General features: G+C 39.9%; 1 protein-coding gene across 15 annotated transcripts in view; it reads right to left on the bottom strand.

Moving 5' to 3' along the window:
• NEB (nebulin) overlaps window positions 1-21548 on the bottom strand; it is a 293643-nt gene that overhangs the window by 22129 nt on the left and 249966 nt on the right. For all 15 annotated transcript variants that reach the window (XM_061608784.1, XM_061608789.1, XM_061608791.1 and 12 more), the window contains 9 exons: window positions 12687-12797; window positions 10829-10933; window positions 9904-10008; window positions 8687-8791; window positions 6458-6568; window positions 5909-6019; window positions 4126-4239; window positions 3875-3979; window positions 1955-2059 (listed from right to left, as the gene is read on the bottom strand). In XM_061608784.1, the coding sequence (XP_061464768.1) occupies window positions 1955-2059; window positions 3875-3979; window positions 4126-4239; window positions 5909-6019; window positions 6458-6568; window positions 8687-8791; window positions 9904-10008; window positions 10829-10933; window positions 12687-12797 (972 nt within the window). The remainder of the gene's footprint in view (window positions 1-1954; window positions 2060-3874; window positions 3980-4125; window positions 4240-5908; window positions 6020-6457; window positions 6569-8686; window positions 8792-9903; window positions 10009-10828; window positions 10934-12686; window positions 12798-21548) is intronic.

Below are 21548 nucleotides of genomic sequence, written 5' to 3'. Positions count from 1 at the left end.
ATTTTTTTTAAAAAGACATATCAATCGGTGATTATGAAATACATATCCTTTAAAAACCCCACATGGGCCACTGGGTATCTCAAAAGTCATCATCTCAATTCAGCTGTTCTTTGCAAACACAGGAATTCTGGAGACCTATTATTTCGGTCCTAATAGTAGGACAGAATCTCCAGTGACAAAGTGGCATCCCCCAAGCATTCTAGAAAATGGAGGATCCCATGTATAGTGGGACAGGGGCTCTGTGTGAACGCTAAAGTAGGGACATAGGAACACAGGAAGCTGCCTTATACCAGGTCAGACCATAAGTCCATCTAGTTCATTATTGTCCACACTGAGTGGCAGTGGCTATCCAGAGTTTCAGGCAGGAGTCTCTCCCAGCCCTGCCTAGAGATACCAGAGATTGAACTTGGGACTTTCTGCATGCAAGGCAGATGCTCTACCACTGAACTACGGCCCTTCCCCAAATTGGGATTAGGGCTCACATCTACCCATTCATGTTTCTGTTGGCTGGTGCAGATTTGCAGCACATGTGACCTTGGGTACTTATACTATAATCTGCACATACTCTGTATCCTCACCATCATGCCCTCAACCTGCCCTGCATCCCAACCATTCCATTCTCACGTTTGCACTGTAAAGCCTGGTCCTCAAAACCAAGGTCAGTGCTGAAACTGTTATAAGGAGTGTACTTTCAATGAAACCATCCTTCTCATCAAAGTTACACACACAGGTACAATCTCCACAGCAGTAGCAAGAGGAATGTGCCAGCTTACACAAGGCCCTATGGCCTTGCAGGTGTTGCTGGACTCCAACTTCAATCAGTCCTAGCCAGCATGACTAAGGGTCAAGAATGGTAGGAGCCACAGTACAAAAACATCTGCAGGGCCACAGGCTCCATGACTACACTTGACCAATGCTACCTCTGACGTTGCTGACTTAAGGAGGATAAAAGATATATAAAACCTCCCCATGTGTTACGAAAGCTAATTATCCAGAACAGTTCAATGCAGGGGAAGAGCACATCTGCAACAGAAATGTAAATCAGTGCGTCATCCCATTATTAGTATCATTGCTTCCAGACAGGAAGTTTATTTGTGCTTGTAGATTCACTGTGGAGCAATACACACACACACAATTTATGCTTGTGTGTCTACGTTAAGGGGAATGTAAGTTGAGTAGTTAATGTGCGTAATAACTGGCCATTGTACACGTTCACCAGGCCTCATGGAGAATGTGCACGCAATCCTTCTTTGAATAGGGAATTGTGCACATTTCCTGGTCAATATACATAGCCTTGGGAAATGTGCATATATCACCTGAATTGTGTACATTCTCTCACCATTATGCATAATATTCAACAGGCCTTGGGGACTGCATTTTGTACATTCTGCATGCAATATGGACGTTCTCTGGTCAGTATGCATAGTCTCCAAGAAACATGCCTCACATCTCCCCACATCTCTTGTTCAAAAGTGTACAACCTGCACCACCCAGTTGGCTTCTGGCCCACTGCCTAATCTTACATGGTCTACAAAATACCCTCTCACTGATCAACGGAACAATAGGAAGAAGAGAGGGGCTCCAGATAAAGATTCACCTTTTTTGCAGACTACCTCACTTTTCACCATTCTCATCTGTTCCGCAATCAGCCGAGAAGCACAAGAGGGTTGCAGAGAAAGGAAGGTTTAAAACCCTCCCTGTCTCACGATTCTGAGTAATCCCTCTTCACATTAATGAAAAAGCTTAATAGTAGCATGGGGTCAATCATCATGGAAATCTCAGGGAAGGGAAAATTTGACCAGCTGAGGAAGGGTTACCCAGCAGAGAAAAGAGGACTGGGTACCTCTGATCCCTCTGTCATTTCTGGTCCCTATATATAGCCGGCAAATTAGCTGCCCTCTGCCTTTCACCCTGGTCTATTGCCATGTTAAAGTACATTAATACAGCTACCCACCATGCTGAAGTTCTTTTGGTTCTCCCGGACTCTCTGTATTTCTGGGGTTTCTAGAACAGGCACATAGTATGACATGGTTCTCTCTGCATCCTCTTTATACTTTTTCTGTTATTTAGGGTGAAAAGAGAGAGAAAGATTTACTGTTGTGGTTAAAAAGTATATTACAGAAAAGTTATATATATCTGCTGAGTGTCCAAGAGACAATTCACACAAAAGCATGTTTCTTGTATATCCAGTGATTCTGGGGTTGAGATTTGTGTGAAATGGAAATCATATGAAAGAAGCACTCGCCAATGGGGAGCAAGCTGGCACACTGATAATTATTTCTACAGCTCATTATATTAATTGACCTGAGCTGAAGGAAAAATATCAAAAATGTTTGAATGTAATTGTACGGATGTTCTTTTTTAAATTTTTCTGGGCCCTTCTGATAGCTGCAGAAAATAGCTATCCAGTTCACTAGTTTTAACTGTAAACATTCAAAGTATGAAAATGACAATCATGTTTGCAGGCACAAGTATCTAACAGGTGGACTTGTTAGGAAGGGTGATTGGCTGCCGTTTCCTGTTGAGTGTACCCTTGGCTACAAAGCCTGATTGGCCTTTGTATAATGTGAGAAAGGTTAGTGAGATGGGTTGGAGAACATTTATTAGAAAAAACATAAAGAGGCAGAGAATTATAATATTTCACCTTCTGAGATGAGATGTTATAAGCATTACTCTTCCCTACTTGCAAACACTCTAGATCAGTGGTATACCAATCTTTTGTTCTGTGGAGGGGCCACATTCCTTTGGGGGTAATCTGTCAGGAGCCAAATGCTGGCAGATCCAAAGCCATTGATGGTCAGAGCCAGAAGCAAATGTGTTCTTGGATTAACCAATCAAGAATAAATACTCCTTTGCTTCAATCTTCACAATGGCTACCTCAAATTAGAATTCCCAGTCCTATCCAGATATACTCAGAAGTAAGTCCCACTGGTGTTGATAGGGCTACTTTGAATAAGTATATAGAGGATATATTTTTAATATAACAGACTAGTACAGCTCCTGTTCTGGAAAGCAAGTGAAAATAATTAGATTCTGATGTTCATACAGACACACACACATAATATGTGTATGTGTGTGGTAGCCTTCCAATTTGTTCTCAGACAGCTGGGGGAATAACTTCTTTTCCCTACGCCATACAGACAGGAAATGGGGGAGATAATAAAGCCCATCAGTTTATTTGTATCAAATAAAATTTTGCCTCTCCCCATTTGTTCTGAAACAACATTGAAGGAGGGGGAAACCACTCTTTAAAAACCAGGAAAAATAAGGAGGAAAATAACAGGAAGGAAGGAACTCTGATGGGATGGAAGAATGAGGCAGTTTCTGTAGGCATTAGAGACAGCTCTACATCACTGGACAAGGCACTAAAGACCAAGCAATTGCCTCCAATTTCTAGGATAGCATTTCATTTACAAGATAAATATTGCCCTAATTTATCAGTTGCAAAAATTAAGAGTTCTCCATGAAAGTAACAGCAAAATGTTGAAATATATGGAACATCACGGCAATATGTTCTGCAGGTCCTTTCGTTTATGGAAAGGAACAAGACCAAGCAGAAACTCCCTCAGCCCTTCACATCAGATCTTCAGGGAGCAAAGAGGTACACAGCAAAAATCACACACCCCTTCCACTGGCTCCAATGTAACTATCCTGAGTGAACATTTGGACCCAATCCAATGCTTTTACTTATTTATTATGTTTATATGCCAGTCTCCATTTAGGCACTGACCAAACTCAGATCTGCTTTCCTTCAGTAAGTTGTTCTAATTATTTCCTATGAATGTGATTTTTTGTGACTACCCTTTTCAAATAACGCCCCTCTGTCCTTAAAACAAATCTGGCAAAATTAGTTGAAAACAAATACCATTATTACCTGACTTGAGAAGTTCTTCACATGGTGGGCATGGATGATATCTGGAGTGTCAACAACAGTGGTATAGTTTGCTTTTTCCATTTCTGCAGATAGCTTATATTTAATCTGTTGGTGAAAAGGTTGCAGCAGATATCTAAAATAAGTACATTTACTAATACAGCTTCCTCTTGATTTCCTGTTAGAAAAGCTAGTGAGAGGTTTTCCTTTAAAATTACTCCAAGTGTTATTAATGTCTGGCTGTACTCACTGACCTGGCTAGCAATGTCTGTAGCATTCTTTGCTCTCATATAATCGGGTGTTTCTGTTGCATTGGATGTCAAGCCTTTTCCTTTGATTTCTAACTCTAGATCTTTCTTGTATTCTTTCTGTGGTTAAAAAAGAGTGATACAGATGAGACAATCACAATGGGGCAGGCTTTTCAAAAGTGACACTCTATTCACCAAGGGTGATCTTGATGTGGCTCAGCCTCCTGCCCACACATGCAAAAAGTGTGCTCTACTGGAGAAAAATGTATGCACTTAAAGAAGCATTTACTCTTAGCAGATAATCTAAAGGCTGGTAAGTAATGATACAAACACAAGTCTTTTCAGATAATTTTGTGTTAAGCTACCTATGGCAGTAGAACCCTTTGCAATCACATCAAGGGAAAATGAAACTATCTCTGGTATTAGAGTTGACACCAAATCATAATGAACTGTTTTAGATCTAACAAAATATAACAGGGAAATTACCTAGCTGATACAACATTTTAGCCTAGCCTCAAAATACAAATTCAGTTTGTGGAAATCAGAAGAGCTAAGCATCAACAATGACAAGGATGTGAAAGACGAATCATAAACCCTGGTAGACATAATATATTGAATACTTCATATGGATTTTGAGAATTTGGATGATATGGTTAAAGACAATTGTAAGAAACCACTAGTTAATTTAAAGAAGGCTTTTGCACAATGGCTTGTCCCTCCTGAATCCATACAAAATTAAAAAGAGAAATATAGTAATTGAATAATTGAACAAATTAATTAAGCTGTAACTTCTATTAAATGTTGCATGCTTATCACTCCCTATAAAACAGTTTCTATTTAAAAGCAGTATTTTATATATCAATAAGATTAAAATTTTATTTATTTTTTAAATTCCTTCATCACAATTTATATGGATATCACATTATTATTCACCTTAAAAGTATAGTTTTACATGTTCTAATCTGTTTTCTCTAAACCAGTTTCTAAAACCTGAGGAACTCAGCTTTTTAAATTTAGTCTAGTAAGGGCCAATTAAATGATTTACAGCCCCCCCCCCAGGCTGCAGAAAAGGACTTACCCAGGGTGGGATTATGTAGTGGGAAGATTGTTTAAAAGCATTTTACTTATCTCAGCCTAAACCTCTGCTGTGTTTCTCTGCCAATGTGCAACCTGCCACTGGTGCCAGCATGAAGAAGTTACATGTGTAGGATAAGAAGCTTTTTTAATCATATGTTCATAATGTGGGGTGTCATCGTCACAGGAGGAGTAACTTCTTTGGAAAAGTAACTTCTATGTGGGAGCTGAAACATTTAAATTTGTCCTCTCGGTGAAGCTGGAAACAATAGCTTAAAGTAATTATCATTGCAACTGCATGATTGAGCTTCTCACAGTCATCATAATCACATTATAGGATGATAATTTACCTGGGAAAATAAATGGGATCTGCCTCTTTCAGAAATATAACCAACAGCTTTTCTCTGCATGCTTCAGGAATTGCTGAAGCCTATGTCTGTAACTACTCTTTCAAGTTAGTTTTGCCTAAAATGTAGATCACCTGAGACTTCTTCCTGTGAAGGCCCTGTTCTGACATTACCTAAGCAGCCTGGGAGAGTTGCTGTACTACAGCCGATTATCATGTCAATATTGTCCTAGTTTTGGGAGCCACAATGGATGGATATACATCATGCATTCCTTCCACATATCTGAGGCTTTTGACATTAATCCAGTGCAGAAGAAGAGAGTCATGGTGCAGTGGCTCCCACACTGGCAGGCCAGTGATGTGCCTCACCTCATTCAAGATACAAGTAGCATTCTTTGCTCTGAGTAAGTCTGGGGTGTCTTCCAGAGTGGTCAGACCTTTACCTCTAACACCTTCTTCCAAATCTCTCCTGTATTCTTTCTAGAGGGAAGGACGGGGGGGGGGAGAAAACAGAAGAAACCAATGAGAGAAAGAGAGAGAGAGAGCTTCAAGACAAAAAAATGAACAAAAAAGTCAGCAATTAGCCTTCAGATTAAAGTAACAAATAGTTACCGTATTCAAGGATTTACCTTCTAGAAAGACACACAGCTTGACACAACAATCTTAATAAAGAACACATATAGTAGAACAATCATGTTGGCTCACCAACAGGAAAACATTAATGCTGCTAATACAATTAATAATTAGTAATTTACCCCACATACACAAAGACTAGAAAAAGCCACAAACACAAATGAAACCATGCACTTAAGATAAATGTTTAAGCCAAGTAAGGATAGCAGTGAAGGGACTGCTTTTGTGTTGACAGTTAGTGAAACTAGTTGGATTGTTCATAAAATAAAACAGAGTAGCTGCTACCTCGCTTGCTATTTTGGTGGCATATCTGACATGCAATAAAGATGGTGTGATCTCCAGGCCAGTAAGGTTCCTGCCTTTCATAGACTCTTCAAAGTCTTTTTTGTATTCTTTCTAATAAAAGTTGGAAGAAGAAAAGAAGGAAAAATAGTATTTTGCATCTGTGAAAAATATACAGAATATATTTAGAATATATACTATTCCAAAAAGAATAGTTTTTAGTTATTGTACAGTGACGCTATAATTTGAAAGTAGTTTCAGATCCAGTCTACCCTTGTGTCAAGTTTGGTGGTGTTGCGCCATTCAATATTTGTCCATGGTCTTCTATTACAAGTAGCCACTTTATGTACCTGATAGCAACAGCAGCCACAAAACAAAAAGATATGCATCCCAGTGCCATGTTTCCTTTCTCCTCTCCCGTAAATTGTGATCAAATGGCCAATGATGTTTTGAACGGCGGTGTAATAAAAACAATTGATAGAATCACCCAGACATTATAATGTTATTACCAAGTACCTTGTACAAGTATGTTTCACCCTATAAGTTTCACTCTTGGACAGAACAATTTCAACACCTCGCTCAAACTATGAAATCACTGTGTGAAGGCATAAAATAATAAATCAATATCAAGGGCAGGAAGAATGCTGTATAACAAGGATTTTCAGTACTGAAGCATAACAGTGGCATAACTAACCCTGCTCAGATAAAAGGATGGGAATACAGGTGTGTGGGTGGGTGTGAAACTGAAAGAGTGAGTGGCATGGAAGTGGACATATATCCAGGGGTCCCAAGACATGGGCAGGCCCTTGATAATAAATATTAATTCACCATTAATTTAGTTAGATGCTCTATACCTACATTAGTTAAGATAAACTCTGATTTACCATTGCAAGAAGCAACATGAGTTTGGTATCCTTTCTATCACAGTTAGGATGCTAACTGTATTAGGAAATGATACACAGAGGTGACTTTGAGAAAGTACCATTTGAAAAAAATTCAAAAGACAAAAGAAAGGATGTGAAGCAATGCTTCAGATAATGGGAAAAGGTAGATGGATTGCTTTCTCCAATTACTGGTCTTTCTTTTCTTTAGAGAAATGTGAGAGGACCCTTAAGTGCACACTGGAATTCAGAGCTCAAACGCTCCTGCCTCCAGGACGCCTGCGCCCAGGTAATGGGAGATTGTTCTAAATCAAGAATAGCCAACACCAGCAGCATAGTGTCCGTGGCCACAAGTGGCAAAGACAGCGAGGATCTGTGGCACTCCTGCAAAGAAGCAAGCTCATGGGCCTGGCTATGGCAGGGAATTGAGTCTGCATTCCTGCCTGGCTCTATAGTGCTGCATTACTACCCACTTTGGAGACTGGAAGCAAACACACAATAAGGCACCGGAGGATACCTAAAGGCCCAACTGTGCAATAGAGTGTCTTCATCTCATATTTTGAGCTTGCCCTCTGGCACACTTGCCTAAAAGATTGGCTGACAGACTTTGGAATGGTTGTGCAATAAAACCTGAAGAGGAACAGAAACAATTGCTAGAATCATCCAAACATTGTAACCAAGCACCTTATACATGTGTAGTTCACCTTGTATAAATTTCACACTGGGACAGAACAACATCACAACTTCAAACAGGTTACATAGTAACTGAATGAAGAAATAGAATGACAGGTCAATGGAAAAATGGTAACTGCAGCACTGGGGACAAGCAAGGTTTGAATGGTGTCAGGGAAGGTATTTATTATAAGGTATATCCTGCTACTTTTATGTCAAGTCTTCTCGGAGGCTGGGAAAAGTGAAAAACTGCAAGTACTTTCCTAAACTAACTCTTCCATATTATTCTAATCCCACATATGCAAAATAAAGGAATAGGTTAGAATTTGCAGCCTCACTCCTAAACCTCTTATTTGGCAACCATGAATCAATTTGTACTAAGACACAGTGTACAGCACCAGTTGTTGTTTTGGATTACAACTTCAATCATCCCTGACCCTTGGCCATCCTGGCTGGGTCTGGTGGGAGTTGTAGCCCCAAACATCTGGAGAGCAGGGCACCAGTTTGGTCAAGGTTGCTATAGGGCAAACAGAGGTATGATTCTTTCAGTTATATCAGAAGGCATCTCTGCCTCTAACCATTTGAATCTGAGTGGAAGTAATGCAAGCATGATACAGTGTTAGTATGTCTACATTTTCCAATATAAAACCAAGCTGCTTTCTGCCGTAAAGCACCTTACCTCGCTTTGCATTTGCTGAGACTCCTTAGCAGTGAGGTATGTTGGCGTTTCAAAATCCAGCATTGGCTTCCCTCTTTCCTTTTCATATTTTTCTTTGTACTTCACCTGGCAAGAGGGAAACTAATGTTATCCCCACTGCATTATTGTATATAATAAAGAAATGCATAGTACAGGAATAGTCCCGGGACAGGGGAGGGAAATAGGTCCCCCCCCCAGAGACCATCATGCTCAGTTTCATAAAACAAGTCATGAAATCTGCATGGCTCAGTGGCTTGTTAGATGCCAAATGCAGTCTACTGCATCCCACACAGGAGGGACAAGAAGCAATGAAACCTTACTACCAGATGCCAGATTCAAGGCCCAGTGCTTTTTTTTTTTTGGTAAAAAAATGAGGTAGCAATACTTGTATCTTGATAAAAGTGCCATAACTGCCAGCATAAAATGGCTGACATAGGCAGCAAAAAAAGGTGATGGTGCTCTGTACCATCACAAACAAGCACTGTCAAGGCTGGTTTCTATGTTACCGTGGCAACATGGTTGCTGCCTACTTCTTGGCTCCATCTGTTATGGCTTCATCTTGTAGCCATAATATATGAAGCACCAACTACATGGATCCACACAGAATCCTGATAATATATGAAGCAGAATTCAGAGAATTGTCTGAAAGCTAATGTACATGTGTTTTGTTTAGTCAGAAAACAGCAGACAACTGGAGAAAATGTCAACAGGTAGGTCCTGACACATTGCAGAACTAGATTTGAGGCAAATTTGGATTCTGAATCATGGAAAAATTAGTTAGAACAGGTTTTTACTGGATTATAAGCAGCTATACTCATATAGAAGAAGTGTGCAAAAGCGACATCTCTTTAAATTGGCTTTAAATTATTATTTAAAATTCATGGCTTCTTTTCTTCCAGATGATTCTGTGAGAGAGCTGGAAGCTTTAAATTTGAGAATTCTGAGCATCTTTAGTAAACTACAATTCCCAGAGTTCCTTTGGGAAAACCTTTCACATTTGTACTGTAAATGTACCCAAAGTACATTTTTGATCTAAGAAGTTTACCTTGGAAATAGCTACTTTAAAAAAAATACTACGTTTTCCCGTCTTCTTGTCAAACTGACCATTCTATATCACTCAAATGTTCTAGAGTAACTCTGATAAGGAGTGATGGGTTCTGAATGAGAAACAAAAAGTGTGAAATGCTTATCTGACTTACTATGCTCTGAAGTTCTGAGGCCTCCTTTAGATGGAGCTGTTCAAGGTTATCTGGAATCACATGGTAGTGTCCTTTACTCTTCTCATATTTCTTCTTGTACTGGTACTGAAGGGAAAGGCATCGGAAACCATCTCAATAATAATAATAATAATAATAATAATAATAATAATAATAATAATAATAATAATAATAATAATAATAAATAAATAAATAAATAAATAAATAGATCAGTTTTCTAGCTCCAGCTAATCCAAACATTTCAATAGTAAGACAAGAAATCAAAAGCACAGGTTTTTTAAAAAGAAGAAATGTATAAAAGAAAAGAAAAGAAAAGGGAAAAATGGACAAACTAATACTGAAGCACTTCTGACACCTAAATGTGCCTTGCAATTACACAATTGTGCAAGCAATTAAAAAAAAGAAGGAAGAACAAAAGCACAGAGAATATATGATACAATTAAAATTAGACAATGGAGAACTTCTCGTTATCATATCCATCATTCTGCAGGATGATAAACTTTAGCAAAAGCAGAATCAATTTTGAAAAGGGTTTAAAAGTGAAAAGAAGAAATATTTTGAAATAGTAGTAAGTACAAAAGAAGTGAAATCAAGACAAATGGCATTCTTGTTAATCAAAAATGTAGTTAAAAATGGTAAAAAAGCCATTAAAATTTGGTTAGAGGTTTTGCAACATTAGCAGTTCTATAGCTAACAGAAAATACCTGAGAGACTAGAGGTATTAATGTTGCTAGTCTACATGGGAGATGTTTATTAGGCAAGAGAGAAGACAGATCACTACCAAGTGATTTCCTAGGAACAGTCAAGGAGGAAAGCTGTTACAGAAATTGTTAGCAGAGATTATCTCAGAAAGGCAGATGGATGGAATGTTAAAAAGAATAGATCTGGGTTTAGCTAAAAGGCTTACAGAACTGGCAAGGTGGCTTGTGTTCAAGACATGATGCATCGACAAGGATTCAGACATGTCCGTCACTGGCTTGTGAAGCTTCTTCAGGTCTGCCTTATATTTAACCTGTAGTGAAGGATGGGGCAGAGATCAAACAGCCACAATAAAGGAGAATTTAAACAATGCTTAGAAATATAACACATTATGAAAAGAAAACCAGGAGCTTTGCATCAGAAGTCAAACTTTGTATGAAAATGTTGCAAGTCTGGAGAAAAGGGTCGACAAGAGAGGTTTAAAGAGATCAGAATGACTGCAAATGCTCCTTTAACAGTTAGTAGCAAGGTTGCCACTGGGCACATGTTCAGTTAGGGAAATTCAGGCAAATGGCCTATGAAGGTTGGGACTAGGAGACAGCTAAAGAAGATGACCCATCATTATCTCCCCTTCTGCTCAGGGGAAAGGGGCAAGCTAGGGCAAGGTGTGGAAAGCCACAGAAGCATTTTGGCTGGTTTTGAGTAAGACACAGAGAGAGGCAAGGGCCAACAAGTTCTTTGTTTGTTTCTTTGGGCTCTCTCTGAAAGTAGATTTGTTGTTGGAGTGTTTAAGCTGCTTGCCTCCACCTATGTTTGCAAGCACACTCCGATTTTACAAAACCCTGTAAGTCTCCAGTAGCATCCTTCCAAAGGAAACAAAACTCAGGGAACAGGAGTGGGGGGCAGCTAACAATATGCTGAAAGGCCAATGGTGGGGTTGCCAATGAGGTCCCCATCACCACCACTGTGGCTCCAGAAGGCTGCCATGGCACCTGCCAGCCTATCCCTTCCACACCAAATTATCATTACTAATATTGGATTGAAATGGTCTCTGCATGCTGCTCCTTGTCCGCTGGCAGTTAAGTGCTAGGCTTTTGCTGCACACACCCACTTCCACTGGACAGCAGCCTTTAGAAAAGTTGGAGGGGAGAGAGAAGAGCTGGTAGTGGCTGAGCTGGGTCTGTGTGTGCATGGATCAAAGGAGGAAAGGCAGCAAATGTGGATGGCAGGGAGAGGAGAGAAAATGGGGTAGATGGGGCTTTGGCAAGAGGGCAAAAAGAGAGCAGATGGGGCAATGAGAGGCAGGGCAGGAGAGGGGAAACCATGAGGAGGGCAGAAAACAAGAGGGATGGGGCCTTAAGAGGGTGAAATGAGAGCAGGATAAAGGAAATCTATGAGGGCGCAGCAAATTATATCAATGGGGCCTGGGCGGTGAAAAGAAAGTAGATGGGGCTATGGGGGGAGGGCAGGAAAGGGGAGACCTATGGGCAACAGAAAATGAAGTGGATGGGGCCATGCAAAGAAGGGGAAGGAAGGGGCATGGCTGTTGGATCAATTGGGGGGCTTGCTTGTAAATGGATGGAGGGCATGTGGGTGTGAAAAAGAGACAAACAGAGGAGAGGGGAAGAATGCATTTAGTTAGAGGTAATTTGGGGAAATTAATTTATGCCTGCTGGATGTTTGTTTGCAAATATTACTGGATTCAAATGAGTGATTTTGTGTTCTGGAGCTCAGACCCTGGCTATGCCTCATATTTAGTTCCTTGGGCAATTTTGCCTCACCAGTTTGCCTTCTTGGAAATGGGTTTTCGGTTTGAAACAGAAAACTGTGGGGCCAGAGATGTGGTTTTGCATTCAGTGGCTCAGAGCCGTGCCTTAAACTCAGTCTGATAGACAAGTTACTTGTCCTTTGTGACTGGCCAGGCCCCCACAGTAGCCATTTCGTAACTAGCCATGGTCCCATGGCAGCCATTATGTGATGGTGCTCACATCAGTTTTTTAAATTCCCAAATGTACCCACAAACCCCAAAAAGACTGGCAACCCCTGGACTAAAGAGGCAGACATACCTCACTAGCAATGTTATGAGCATCCTTTAAGGTCTTGTAGATCTTGCTCTCCTTCAGGTCATATTGTGGCTTAATTCCTTTCTCCTTGTCAAATTTTTCTTTGTATTTCACCTAATACCAAGAGAACAGTGTTAAAACTAGTCTTGAATTTTAGCTTGTCTGGTGCCAAGGGAGAAAGAGACCACATTCAGGTTATCAAAACTGATCCTGATTGCAAGCAGACAGGTAAAACAATGCAAGGGATAAGATCTCTTTGAAACAGAAGATATCATTATAAAGGCCAAGATAAGTCACTTAATGCAGTAATGATGATATGTTGCCTCTTTCATGCAGTCATGTTTCAGCTCCACATTTGAAAAATCCATTGATAAGAATTTGAGAAAGCCTGGGAAAGTATAACAAAACATTGCTATCAAGAGACACAAGAGCTAAATTATGGTTGCCTTATGCATTTTGTGTGTGTCCTAAAATGGGCATTCCCACAACACAGGTCAATAGAAACATCTGCATGGACTTTCTAAATATTTGTTTCCTGCTCTCTCTCCAAGGGGTTTATAGCAACATTTAAGCTCAGACTAAGGTAGGTTTGGCTGAGACTGTAGTTTGCCCAGGACTCCATCCAGTGAGCTTCACAGCTCAACATGGTCTTAAACCTGAATCTCCCACACTGAAGCTCAATGTTCTACCAGTACACTGCCTAATTCAAGAGACAGTAGTATTTGATGTAACAGATAACTACAATTATTGGCTTTAAAAGAAATAGCAAAAAGGTTGTGATTTCAACAAAAAGAAATGTCAATGATAAAAAATAAAGGTTCGACTGGGCACTCTACTCTCTCAGTTCTAGAATTAAAATGTTCTGTTTAAAATGATTTTCCTGTGTCCTCTAACTAAATTAAATTGTTTTAAATTTTTAAATTGTGTTTTCAATTGTTTTTAAAAGATGTGTTTTAAATTTGTATATTTGTTTTAATGTTTTTAGTTACTGTAAACCGCCCAGAGAGCTTCGGCTATGGGGCGGTATATAAGTACAATAAATAAATAAATAAATAAACAAACAAACAAACAGTCTAGTTCTTCCTGGAAAAGTTTCTGCAGAGAACCATGTACTGATAATGGAAGTAAGCAAATGCCACCTGATTACTTTCATTCTAATGGGAGAATGACCGTATTCACTATAAAAGCTGCTTTTTCAGTTGAAGAACAAGCCACTGGAAACTACTGCCAAATCTGTTACTACTGCTGCTGCAGCAGCTATTTCTTTCCACCAATAGTATGCAAAGTGTATAGAATTAGACTTAAAAGTTTCATCACCAGTGTTATCAAATAACGTCATAAAAGAAGAGGTAAGATATTAGTCATTTACTGGGGGGGAAATAGCAGTCACACAAATCATGGCATGAGCTAATGAAAATTAAGCACTTTCATGTCCAAATGATTTCAAATGATAGTTTAAAGCATATTTTAACTCTCTCACATTGAAATCAATGAGAATTGAATAGGTTTAATTTTACATGGATTTCACCGAATTCCACCCCCCCCCGGTAAGAGCTGATTGACATAACTGATGAAAGGAATAGGTCATGCAAGAGAGCAAAGCACATGACTGCAAAAAAAAAGTTTAACATTAGAAAATTGGAAGATGCCACAGTGCAAATTTAAATTGCATTCCATGATTTTGGATGTCTAAAACATGTTGGCATGTTTTTATCCACACAATCCTGTATCCTTCATGCTGGATAGTCGCATCTTTTGGACTTGGGTTCACAAAAGATGCTGGTAGCCATCATCAATTGACAGTCAAGTATCATGACGTTTACATTTATTTTTTAAAAAAGAAAACCAGAACACTCTGGGCACTGATGCTCTTAAGAAGGACAAGACTGTTCCCACAATGACATACACATGATGAAAAACAACATGTTATGGCCACCACAATCCAAAGAGACACTTTGTGTCTGATTTCTTAAATGAATAGTGGCCCCACAAGGCACAAACTACTTTCTTATGTTATGACATTGCATAGGCTTCAAAAGACTTTTGTCATCTGGTGTGGAGGCTGCTGTTAGGTGGGGAAAAAACAAGGAGGAAAAAAATCCCACTGGGCTGGTAGGATAGTTCTCAGGGTAGTAACTGAACACACTGTAGCTGAGTTGGTCTCTGAACCACTAGAGAAATAGAGTAGGGCAGGGGGTAGCCAATGGGTGTCCTTCAGAGGTTGCTGGAGCACAACTTTCACCATCCATCATCATTGGCCATGCTGGCTGGGGGTGATGGGAGTTGCAGTCCAACAACATATGTAAGGTACCATATTGGCTGCTCCTGGAGTAGGATGACACACATTTATATGAGAATGATGACACTTACTGTTCAAACAGGATGTGTATGTAATGATGCTTGAGTGCAAGAGCATTTGTGCAAGGGGCTGCCCTCCCCACATAGACACACACATTGCTCCTTCCCACTCCAGCTGCCAGTACTCATTAAAGCCTCTCCTGCAACGTGGGGTGGGGACTGCAGGGGAAGTGGAGAGATTGGGAAGAGGCATCTTGCACAAGCAGGAGATCTGCTTCTTGCACTCACACAGCATCAGAAATCACCAACAGTATTTTCCCTTAAGTGCTCACTTAAGCTTCACTCACTTTCTCGGTTTCTTATAATAGGCCAAGAAACATCATATAACTGATGGAGGATTAAAGTTGAGTAACTGTAGCATGCCAAAGACTGACCAATTAGTTTACAGTCTAACTGAGATTTCTTTTACAATCAGAATTTTCCCAAATTGTATTCTGCCAGATGAATTAATATGAGACCATCTTGTTGGTTGATTGCAAGCTTTCAAGTTGACAATACCTAGCCTCCATTATATTATTCTAAATTAAAATAATGAAGGCTTATGTAAATCTAAATGTCTGTGTGCTTTCATTTTAAAAAGATTTGCATCTCAAGTGTGTCACATAAGGATGTTCTTACTACATGTGCAATCCTAGGCACTGTAGATGTTCCACTAGGCCTCAGATGTGCAAAAACATATATGTATTTTCCCATTGACTTCAACAAAGGGAACTCACCACAAAGAGATGTACTCCACTGAAATGAAAGGGAAATACTATACAGGTGAAGGAGCTCTGAGTGTATATTGGGCAGCCTGCACATGCAAGGAGCCAATGGATTTAGATGCAGGTATCTCATTAATATTTGTGATTTCCACTGGGATCCTTTAATTGTGAAACAATATTATTTTGTAATGAATATGAATGACACGGGGGCAGGCGGGAAGATGTGTTGCAAAATTAAAACAAAAATCAACAAGAAAACCATAAGGTACAACACAGAGAGTAACAACGACAGTGACAACATAGATGGCATATCAACGGTATAAGAAACTGCAATTATTGAGATGTTGAATACCTAAAATAAAATATGATAAAAAACATAAAACATATACCATAATGATATGAGATACATTAATGTCTGCTCCCAAAATACTATTGGTTTGGTTCAAGAACATAATGTTACCCATAGAATGTAGTCCAAGAATCAAATGATACCAAATCTTCACAAAAATTGGGACTTTAAGATGAAAAACATAATTACTTGAAGAGCCTGTTCTTACAAAATTTATGATGTTCTGTCAATTTTCACTGCAAATTACTGATGTTTCTCACACGCATAGAGGGATGATTTTTCTGACGTGCAGTTGTTGCATGCACTAATCACAAAGAGAACTGGGGAAAATAACCCTTTCTTCCTTATACAACTTGTGTCTATAACTTACAGAGACTTGAGGCAAATATAGTGTTTCCTTTCTAAACCATTTGAAAGTGAGTGGGGAAGAACAACCTGAAAATGTCTGCCCTCAAATAACAGCACTTAGTATTTATTTGCCAGAGACTTGGGATTTGTTTAAGGGCAATTCATCAGAAGCCTTTTCCTTAAATTTGAAGCTATTAATAGGAGTGTTTACAAGTTATATTCAACAAGTGTAGAATCTTACCTGTGTATACAAATAATTGAGCTGTTCACTTGTACAGTTTTTCACAGGTAACATTCAACAAATGGATAGATCATGCACCTGTGTACACAATAGTTGAGCTATACCGTTTGTACCCCGGTTCAGTGTAATGTGTGAGCAAGCTTATTCTGCTGTAAGAAACCCTAGGGTTTCTTGGGAACCTAGAAGTGTTTTTTTAGTGAGGAGGTCAGTAAAGGTGAACAAGCTTCTCTGTACAATAGCTTGCTCCCTGTTACTGCTCTTCTTCTGCAGGGCAACAATGTGGTCCATTAGGTCTGGCCAACATACTCCATGACTGTGCACCCTCAAATGTGCCCAAAATCTTGCAGGAAGGACCATACTTCAGTGGAAGAGCATCTGTTTTGCAGGCAGAAGGTCCCAGGTTCAATCCCTTGCATGTCCAGGTAGGAGAGAACCCTGTTTGAAATTCAGGAGAGCTGCTGCCAGTCAGTGTAGACAATACTGAGCTAGATAGATGTGGTCTTACTATGTTGCTATACTTTATTCCTAATTGCCACCAATGTTATTCACTAATAGGCAAAAAACCTTGCAATTTAAGAATGTACCTATAGCCAACAGACATTTCTATCAAACTAAAAAAAGCAGGGAAATTGGACAGCTATAGTGAATGCCGCAGGGGAGCAGGAGACCTGACCTCCTCTCTGAGATATTGTACCGTCCTACAAATTTGTCAAACTGCAAACACAATTTGGGTTGGTCTTTCACAGTCCAATCCACTTTCTGTGTAGCTTGGAAGAATTTGATAACATGTGCCTCTGAGCATATGGTGAGTGGTGCCATCTCCAAAAATGGGGAATTATATTTTTGTATGTTTGTTGGTGTTCTTCTTACTTTGCTTCTTTCCTGTGCTACTAATATTTCTACAGAGAAAATAATCTAGAAAATTTTATTTCCCTCATCATTCATCCTAAAATCTATGTCAAATTTATTTTTATTAATTTCAAAGTCTTTTTATTAGTCAATGTCATATGAGGGTGAAGACAACTTTTTGTATTTCAAACTGGAGGTTATGTTCTATTTCTATGTTGGGTGCATTAACAGTTGAATCTGAACCTGCAGTTTGATGTAAAAATATAGTGATTACAATATGTTGCTACTTCAGCAATGACTCTAGCTGTTGGAAAAAAGATGACGCATGTTTTCAGCCTGCTATGTTTGGCCTACCCAAGATGTATTTTTTCAGCCTGCTATGCTTAAACTACTCCACTTAAGGAAAGGTGGGTATGATCAATTAAAAACATAGAACACAACTAGAAGTTTGCTAGAATATATTTCACCTCCCACTGCAAACTGAGACACTCCTGATGTCCACTGGAGACTATTCTGCAGAATAGTCAGTGCCAGTATTCCACAATTATTTCTGGAGTTTTTTTAGTGTAAATTTTTCAAAGTGTTGCTGCACCTCACATATTCACAGAAATAGAAACAAAAGAAAATGATTTCCTATAGGAAACTTCACTACAATTGCAAAGTAAATCAGACATATTTAAAGTGACCATCTGAACTATATCAACTGTCTTAATAATGTCGCTTCCTCCCTGCTAAAACAAGATCAGCACAGCACATGCCTTCTTTCTATTATTTGGGCTGATTGCAGGTGTTGCCACCACTCACCATATGCTCAGAGGCACGTTACCAAATTCTTCCAAGCTACACAGCAAGTGGATTGGACTGTGAAAGACCAACCCAAATGGTGTTTGCATTTTGACAACGTTGTAGGTCAGTTCAATATCTCAGAGAGGAGGTCAAGTCTCCTGCTCCCCTGGTGCATTCACTATAGTTACGCAATTTCCCTGCTTTTTAAAGTTTGATAGAAATATCTGTGGGCTATAGGTACGTTCTTAAACTGCAGGAGGAGGAGAAGGAGGGAATTGGAAGGGGATAGGGATGGGGAGGGAGGGGCAAATGAACGGAGAGGGAAGGAGCAAGAGGGAGGTGATAGGAAGGAGAATGGAGGGTGGGTTTGATCATTTGCATACTTTTTGAGTTCAATGGGATTTATTTCTGTCCAATCATGTTTGAAAATGGAAATGGACTGCCTTCAAGTCAATCCTGACTTACGGCGACCCTATGAATAGGGTTTTTATGGTAAACAGTATCCAGAGGTAGTTTTACCATTGCCTTCCTCTGAGGCTGAGAGGCAGTGACTGGCCCAAAGTGACCCAGTGAGCTTCATGACTGTGTGGGGATTCGAACCCTGGTCTCCCAGGTTGTAGTCCACTGACCAGGGAGAGGGGCAGGGAGGGGAGGAGGAGAGGGAGGGGAGGAGATGGGGGGGCACTAGGCAGAGGGGAAGCCCCTTTCCTTTCCAAAAGGAAAACATTGTGAACAGTATCATTGCTTTTCAGCGTTTCCCCCACCCTTTTATTCTACAGCAGGCCCATGTAGCCTCCCACCCAAATTTAAACCAAAGCTGTCCCTGGCCACATCCACACCAGGCCTTTATTTCATTTTGGACAGTCATGGCTTCTCTCAAAGAATCCTGGAAAGTGTAGTTAGTGAAGGGTGATCAGAGTTGCTAGGAGACACTCTGTTCCCCTCACAGACCTTCAATCAGATTGGCTGACTGTTAAATCAGTCTGGCCATTGGAGCTCTGTTAGGGCAATAGGAGTCTCCTCTCTGCACCCTTCACAAACTATACTCAGGATTCTTTGGGGGAAGCCATGACTGTCTCAAGTGAAATCAAACTCTGGTCTGGGTATGGCCCCCAGATTATCCAAGCCAAGCAGCTGTGAGTCTGGCTTTTAGAACACTGACACTTGGATCTTACTGAGCATGCCTGACACTATCATTCAGTTCAATGCAAAATTTATTAAATTAATTAAAAATCAGCCAGGCATTTTTTTAACTTTTAAACTTCAGAAGAAGAAGGTCAGAGTATGGGGCAAGGTCAGTAATAGGATTACAGGTCCTCTGTGAACATGGCTCACTTTTAATGAATTTCAACAGATTATGAGAACTCTCAGAGAAAAGAGTCCAAAAGGGCTTTGGGTTTTGTTTTCTTTCTTTTTAGACTTTGAACTCTCTATTCTCTCTGACTGTTTTGTATGTCACAATGAAAATTTAGAGGGTTGTTCAGCATTTCTGAGTTCAGGACTATACATTTTGTTTTGTTTTGAAATGAGCTTATGGGAAGCATCAGAATGGCAAGGGGGGTATTTTCAATTTAACATTGCAGAATGTGAAAAATCCATGCTGGCTATAGTATACAGCCACTCTCATGGCTGTATAATATAAAGGGATGTTTGGTAAAATACCCCACTCCCATGAGTAGGTTTTAGTTACCTAAAGTCTTTCCTTGAGGCTCAAAGTTAGATTTTAATCAAATTCACTGCTGAAGAAATTTCCAAACAGAACATTCCATAAGGAAGAAAGGGGAGGTCTCAAATATTCACAAGGCTTTGATAATTTATTTATTTTTTAAAAAAAATAGCAGCTGTGCCTCCCGTTGACCACTCAGGCTTGGTTTCATGTGCCAAGTATATGAAATCTAGCAAGAGACTCAGAATTGGTAGCTGCAGAGGAGAGTCGCTTAAAATCCATCTTACATGACTACTTAGGACATTAGCTTTCTTAACGTGTCTCATCATGGGTGTATCGTACGATGCGGCACCATGGCCCCTCAAGTGTCCTTTGAAGTATTCTACCTACAAAGCGTAGCAAGATAGCAAGATTAGAATGGCAAACCTCCAAAGGGACAAGAGCAAGACTCTGAGCTTAGTAGAGCAGGTGGCATTCATCTCTTCATCGGGGCAGGGCGCGGCAGGGCAGGGGTGGGGAGTCTCGTGGAAAAACAGCATATGTCAGAAATGCAGCAAATGAGGACAAAGTTAGGCAGAGCACAAAGAGGCATATGCTAGCACTAAAATGTAACAAAGGAACACATTATTTAAAGTATGACTTAAAAATAACATGAGTGGAAATTTCTGTGCTGCTGCCTGCACCATAGAAATATACAACACACAAACATTCAAATGGCTGCCAGATAAAATTGATAAGATAATGAAGACAACTGTAAAGAAGACAGTAACAAAAACAACTTTGCCTTCCAGTGAAGAGCAATTTTCAAAAGATTTCTCACATTTCTAGAAGTTGCAGAACAAACATCTTTATCTGTAGTCCCCATGTATGAGAGGAAAATGAACAAGAACACTGTATCAGACCATTGATTTATATTACATATGGAGAACCTGGTACCTTCCAGATGTTGTTGGATTCCAGCTACCATCAGCTGGACTACAGCATTGACAGTAGTCAGAGATAATTGCAACTGTAGTCCAGCAAACATCTGGAGAATCCCATGTTCCCCACACGTTATTAATACAGAAGAAATGTCAACTTCTGAAATTTTTATGGTTAAATACTAAAGAAAGGTAAGTAGAAGTTCAGGGGAAGCGTCAAAAGTCAGCATGGTTGGTTTTTTGCTGAGAGCTTATACCCCTGAACCGCCTCCTCTTCACCACTTCAAACTGCTTGTTTGCTCATTGTTTGCTCTGGCTCAGACAATAGTGGTGATGTGAAGGAGAAGCAATAGATGTCACTGCCTGCTTGCTCACTGGTACTCTGCCTGATGAGGGAGCAGGAGATTGTAATGATTAGGAAGAAGAGCAGCACCAACTGGTGATAATGGGAGTGAGGAGGTAGAGGGAAGGACAACCATACAGGGTTTCTTGCCCAAGGGCCTTCCAAGACCTGTTGAGTGAGAGTGGTAACCCCCTATAAATGTCCTGAATTGGTAACATATGGAATGGAACTCTAGACGGATGGAACTGTTTGACAGAGGAAACTATAAATGCCTATGGAAAGGTTGTGAAGGATGGAGCTA

The sequence above is a fragment of the Rhineura floridana genome, chromosome 2, assembly GCF_030035675.1.
Source record: "Rhineura floridana isolate rRhiFlo1 chromosome 2, rRhiFlo1.hap2, whole genome shotgun sequence".
Lineage (NCBI taxonomy): Eukaryota > Metazoa > Chordata > Lepidosauria > Squamata > Rhineuridae > Rhineura > Rhineura floridana.
The sequence above is the reverse complement of the archived record's forward strand: the minus strand, read 5'-3'. Positions and strand labels throughout refer to the sequence as shown.